Below are 6,000 nucleotides of genomic sequence, written 5' to 3'. Positions count from 1 at the left end.
CAACTACACTGAACAAAAATATAAATACAACATGTAAATAAAAGATCCCAGATATCTTCCATATGCACAAAAAGCTTACTTCTCTCAAATTTGGTGCACAAATTTGTTTACATCCCTGTTAGTGAGCATTTCTTCTTTGCCAAGATAATCCATGCACCTGAAAGGTGTGGCATATCAAGAAGCTGATTAAACAGCATGATCATTACACAGGTGCACCGTGCGCTGGGGCCAATAAAAGGCCACTCTAAAATGTGCAGTTTTGTCACACAACGCAATGCCACAGATGTCTCAAAGTTTTGAGTGAGCGTGCAATTGGCATGCTGACTGCAGGAATGTCCACCAGAGCTGTTGCCAGATAAATGAATGTTAATTTCTCTACCATAAGCCGCCTTCAACATCGTTTTAGAGAATTTGGCAGTACGTCCAACCGGCCTCACAACCTCAGACCACGTATAACCACTCCAGCCCAGGACCTCCACATCTGGCTTCTTCACCTGCGGGATCGTCTTTGACCAGCCACTCAGACAGCTGATGAAACTGTGGGTTTGCACAACCGAATAATTTCTGCAAAAACTGTCAGAAATCGTCTCAGTGAAGCTCATCTGAATGCTCGTCGTCCTCACCAGGGTCTTGACCTGACTGCAGTTGGCAAATGCTCACCTTAGATGGCCACTGGCACGCTGGAGAAGTGTGCTGCTGACGGATGAATCCCGGTTTCAACTGTACCGGGCAGATGGCAGACAGTGTGTATGGCGTCGTGTGGGCAAGTGACTTGCTGACATAAACTTGTGAACAGTGTCCCATGGAGGCGGTGGGGTTATGGTATGGGCAGGCATAAGATACGGACAAGGAACACAATTGCATTTTATCAATGGCAATTTGAATGCACAGAGATTCTGAGGCCAACTGTCATGCCATTTATCTGCCGCCACCACCTCATGTTTCAGCATGATAATGCATGGCCCCATGTCTCCAGGATCTGTACACAATTCCGGGAAGCTGAACTTTTCCCAGTTCTTCCATGGCCTGCATACTCACTAGACATGTCACCCATTGAGCATGTTTGGGATGCTCTGGATCGACATGTACGACAGCGTGTTCAAGTTCCCGCCAATATCCAGTACCTTCGCACAGCCATTGAAGAGGAGTGGGACAACATTCCACAGGCCTCAATCAACAGGCTGATCAACTCTATGCGAAGGAGATGTGTCTAGCTGCATGAGGCAAATGGTGGTCACACCAGGTACTGACTGGTTTTCTGATCAACGGCCCTATTTTTTTTTGACTGCTTTCCTTATATGAACTGTAACTCTTTCAGATGGAATTTCATAGAAATCGCTGTGTATTTTCCTGTAAGACAACTTTTAATAGACAGGCATGTTTCATATTTCATGAGTTTTTAAACAATTAAGAAGAATTTTGTGTATTTTGTGCAGTGTATTTTGTGCAGAATGTTGACAAAAAAACGACAATTCAAACCATTTGAACCCCACTTTGTAACAAAATGTTGTACCATATAGGCCTACCCATGGGCGCATAAGCTGCATGCGCACTTACAGTGGTCTTATGGAAAGAATAGGCCTATTTCCGATATTGATAGACAATGATGCACTGAATTCATTATTTACATTTTAGTCATTTAGCAGACGCTCTTATCCAGAGCGACTTATGAGTGCATACATTATTTTTATTTTTTTCATACTGGCCCCCCGTGGGAATCGAACACACAACCCTGGTGTTGCAAACGCCATGCTCTACCAACTGAGCTACTTCCCTGCCGGCCATTCCCTCCCCTACCCAAGGACAAGTAGGGCTTACACAAATGGACGCATGGTCTCCATCCATGCGCGTATTAATAGCTTATGCCGCATGGCAATATGATGCAGGGATAGCACACAGTAGCGCAGGATACCAGAGAGAATAAATGTAAGTTCATACACTTATTTGCATGGTTTTTATATAGCCTATATACAGTATGCTATGTTGAAATATAGAGGTAGGTCAATGTAAGCCTATACCGGTATGTAGCTAGACATATAGGCTAATTAACTAAGCCTATCTCTGCATTTGAAAGTAAATTGGCCAGATAAAACGCTTGACTATTTTCCCTCTAACAAAACCATGTAAAACCTTGTTTTTAACCCCCTATAGGCATTTTTATATACATCACCATGTGCATCAGAGTCGCATATTTCTTGTGTATTGAGAGCATCCTGACTGGTTGCATCACTGCCTGTTATGGCAACTGCTCGGCCTCCGACCGCAAGGCACTACAGAGGGTAGTGCGTACGGCCCAGTACATCACTGGGGCCAAGGTTCCTGCCATCCAGGACCTCTATACCAGGCGGTGTCAGAGGAAGGCCCTAAAAATTGTCAAAGACTCCAGCCACCCTAGTCATAGACTGCTCTCTCTGCTACCGCACGGCAAGCGGTACCGGAGCGCCAAGTCTAGGTCCAAGAGGCTTCTAAACAGCTTCTACCTCCAAGCCATAAGACTACTGAACATCTAATCAAATGGCTACCCAGACTATTTGCATTGCCCCCCATCCCTCTTTTACAATGCTAATACTCTCTGTTTATTATCTATGCATAGTCACTTTAATAACTCTACCTACATGTACATATTACCCCAATTACCTCGACTAACCGGTGCCCCTGCACATTGACTTGGTTCTGGTACCCCCTGTATATAGCCTCAATATTGTTATTTTTACTTCTGCTCTTTAATTATTTGTTACTTTTATTTTGTATTATTTTATACTGTATTTTTTTTGGGGTGGGGGGGGGTGTATTCTTTCTTAAAACTGCATTGTTGGTTAAGGGCTTGTAAGTAAGCATTTCACTGTAAGGTCTACACCTGTTGTATTCGGCGCATGTGTCAAATAACATTTGATTTGATTTGATTATTTCACAGCTCGTTTTTTAACATAAAGCAACACAGAGTTAAACATCGTCATATATCATACCTAGGCCTATATATTTCACCTCCGATTTATTTTAGCGATCCACGCACGAGTGGCTCGATCAACATTATATTTTTATATTTTATTAAATTATACTCAATTGTCCATTCTCTTGTATATATCATGGATATATTTAAACTTACATTCCTTTATGTAATTTAACTTTCACATCAGTGGTGTGTCCAGAACATTTTAAATGGGGTTAGGGGGAGCATAACATTTTGAACCTTAATCGATGCAAGGTGAATTTAATAAATATAATTATGATAGTTCCATGCATTAAATGCTTCAGCTTAGGTTTGGTACATTTCCTTGTTCAAATAAATCATAAATTAATTGTGTCACGTGTACACAATGTCTACATGACGTGTACATGTCACGTGACATGTACGTGATGTGAACGTGTCGGCAGTTTGACGCCTAATAAAAAATGTGTCTCCATTGAAAGTCGATCTTATTTCATGACGGTATCTTAGGCGCATCTTACATGTTAGGTAACTTGGTGATCGGTGTCAGTAGCTACCGTGGGCTCATTATCGGCCCAAATCACTCTCCATACGTGCATATGATTGTATATGTGATTGATTGACTGGCTGACTGACTGACGTGTGTGTGCGCCTCACCTCGCTGATGGTGACATTGTAGCCCCCCTGGCTCTCGATGACGGGTGTGTTGTCATTGACGTCCAGGATGTTGACGGTGAGAGAGACATCTCTGTAGCGGGGAGGCACGCCGCTGTCCATGGCACGCACCTGTCATAACACACACACACACACATACATGCACACGCGTCCGTCAGTCAATCAATTACACACACACACAGACAGACAGACAAACAGATGTACACGTGCGTAAGCAGGTGGGCATACATTATATACGCAACGATAGTTTTAGATTTATTCCTACCACTACGCTGCTGTTGATTATTGATTCCCATTACCATTGGTATCTAACTATTTATCCTGCTTCTGGTCACTATTACTTTTGTTTAGACGTACAGTGCATTCGGAAAGTATTCAGACCCCATTATTTTTCCACATTTTGTTACATTACAATTGATTAAATTGTTTTTTTCCTTCATCAATCTACAAACAATACCCAATAATGACAAAGCAAAAACAGGTTTCTTGCATTTACATAAGTATTCAAACCCTTTACTCAGTACTTTGTTGAATCAACTTTGGCAGCAATTATAGCCTCGAGTCTTCTTGGGTATGATGCTACAAGCTTGGCACACCTGTATTTGGGTAGATTCTCCCATTCTTCTGTCAGGTTGGATGGGGAGCGTTACTGCACAGCTATTTTCAGGTCTCTCCAGAGATGTTCGATCGGGTTCAAGTCCAGGCTCTGGCTGGGCCACTCAAGGACATTCAGAGACTTGTCCTGAAGCCACTCCTGCGTTGTCTTGGCTGTGTGCTTAGGGCTATTGTTATTTTACTGCTGCTCTTTAATTATTTGTTATTTTTCTATTTTCTTCTTTTTTTATTTATACTTATCTATTTTTTACTCAACAATTATTTTTCTTAAAACTGCATTGTTGGTTAAGGGCTTGTAAGTAATTATTTCACTGTAAGGTCTACACCTGTGTCACGGATTCAGCCGAGGCTGCTCCTCCTCCTTGCTCGGGCAGGCTTCGGCGTTCGTCGTCCCCGGAGTACTAGCTGCTGCCGATCTATGTTTCGGTGTTTGGTCTTTATTGTTTACACCTGTTTCCCATTATGTTTTATTGTGTTCCCTTTATAACCCTCTGTTTCTCATTGTGTATTGTGCATAATTGTTTTGGTCTTTTCGGCAGTTGCCCATGTGTGCGGGTTGTATTGTTCCTCTCTGTATGAGGTTGCCTTTTGTACTTTGGATTTGCACTGTATCCAGTAAAGTATCTGCCAGTAGCTCGGTGTCCTGCTCTTGACTTCGCCTACCGCATACACGTCGCTTTGACAACCTGTTGTATTCGGCACATGTGTGAAATAAAACCTATTTGATTGTCCTGTTGGAAGGTGAACCTTCGCCCCAGTCTGAGTCAAGGATCTCTCTGTACTTTGCTCCGTTCATCTTTCCCTCGATTCTGACTAGTTTCCCAGTCTCTGCCGCTGAAAAACACCCCCACAGCATGATGCTGCCACCACCATGCTTCACCGTAAGGATGGTTCCAGGTTTCCTCCAGACGTGACGTTTGGCATTCAGGCCAAAGAGTTCAATCTTGATTTCATCAGACCAGAGAATCTTGTTTCTCATGGTCTGAGAGTCTTTAGGTGCCTTTTGGCAAACTCCAAGCGGGCTGTCATGTGCCTTTTACTGAGGAATGGTTTCCGTCTGGCCACGTCTGGCCAAAGGCCTGATTGGTGGAGTGCTGCAGAGATGGTTATCCTTCTGGTAGATTCTCCCATCTCCACAGAGGAACTCTAGAGTTCTGTCAGAGTGACCATCGGGTTCTTGGTCACCTCCCTGACCAAGACCTTTCTCCCCCGATTGCTCAGTTTGGCTGGGCGGCCAGCTCTAGGAAGAGTCTTGGTGGTTCCAAACTTCTTCCATTTAAGAATGATGGAGGCCACTGTGTTCTTGGGGACCTTCAATGCTGCAGAAATGTTTTGTTACCCTTCCCCAGATCTGTGCCTCGACACAATCCTATCTCGGAGCTCAACGGACAATTCCTTCGACCACATGGCTTGGTTTTTGCTCTGACATGCACTGTCAACTGTGGGACCTTATATAGACAGGTGTGTGCCTTTCCAAATCATGTCCAATCAATTGAATTTACCACAGGTGGACTCAAGTTGTAGAAACATCTCAAGGATGATCAATGGAAACAGGATGCACCTGAGCTCAATTTTGAGTCTCATAGCAAAGGGTCTAAACATTTCTAAAAACTTGTTTTTGCTTTTTCATTATGGGGTACTGTGTGTAGATTGATGAGGACATGTCTTAATTTAATCAATTTTAGAATAAGGCTGTAACATAACAAAATGTGGAAAATGTCAAGGGGTCTGAATACTTTCCGAATGCACTGTATATATTACCATTGGTATATTACCATAAG

The 6,000-nt window shown here is 43.0% G+C and overlaps 1 protein-coding gene across 1 annotated transcript in view; it reads right to left on the bottom strand.

Moving 5' to 3' along the window:
- Nucleotides 1-6,000, bottom strand: part of LOC311133639 (cadherin-23-like) — a 601,713-nt gene that overhangs the window by 149,787 nt on the left and 445,926 nt on the right. The window contains exon 31 of the mRNA XM_084167165.1: nt 3,587-3,715. Coding sequence (XP_084023291.1) covers nt 3,587-3,715 — 129 coding nt within the window. The remainder of the gene's footprint in view (nt 1-3,586; nt 3,716-6,000) is intronic.

This window comes from Coregonus lavaretus, assembly GCF_964263955.1.
Source record: "Coregonus lavaretus genome assembly, chromosome: 1".
NCBI classification, from domain to species: Eukaryota; Metazoa; Chordata; class Actinopteri; order Salmoniformes; family Salmonidae; genus Coregonus; species Coregonus lavaretus.
The sequence above is the reverse complement of the archived record's forward strand: the minus strand, read 5'-3'. Positions and strand labels throughout refer to the sequence as shown.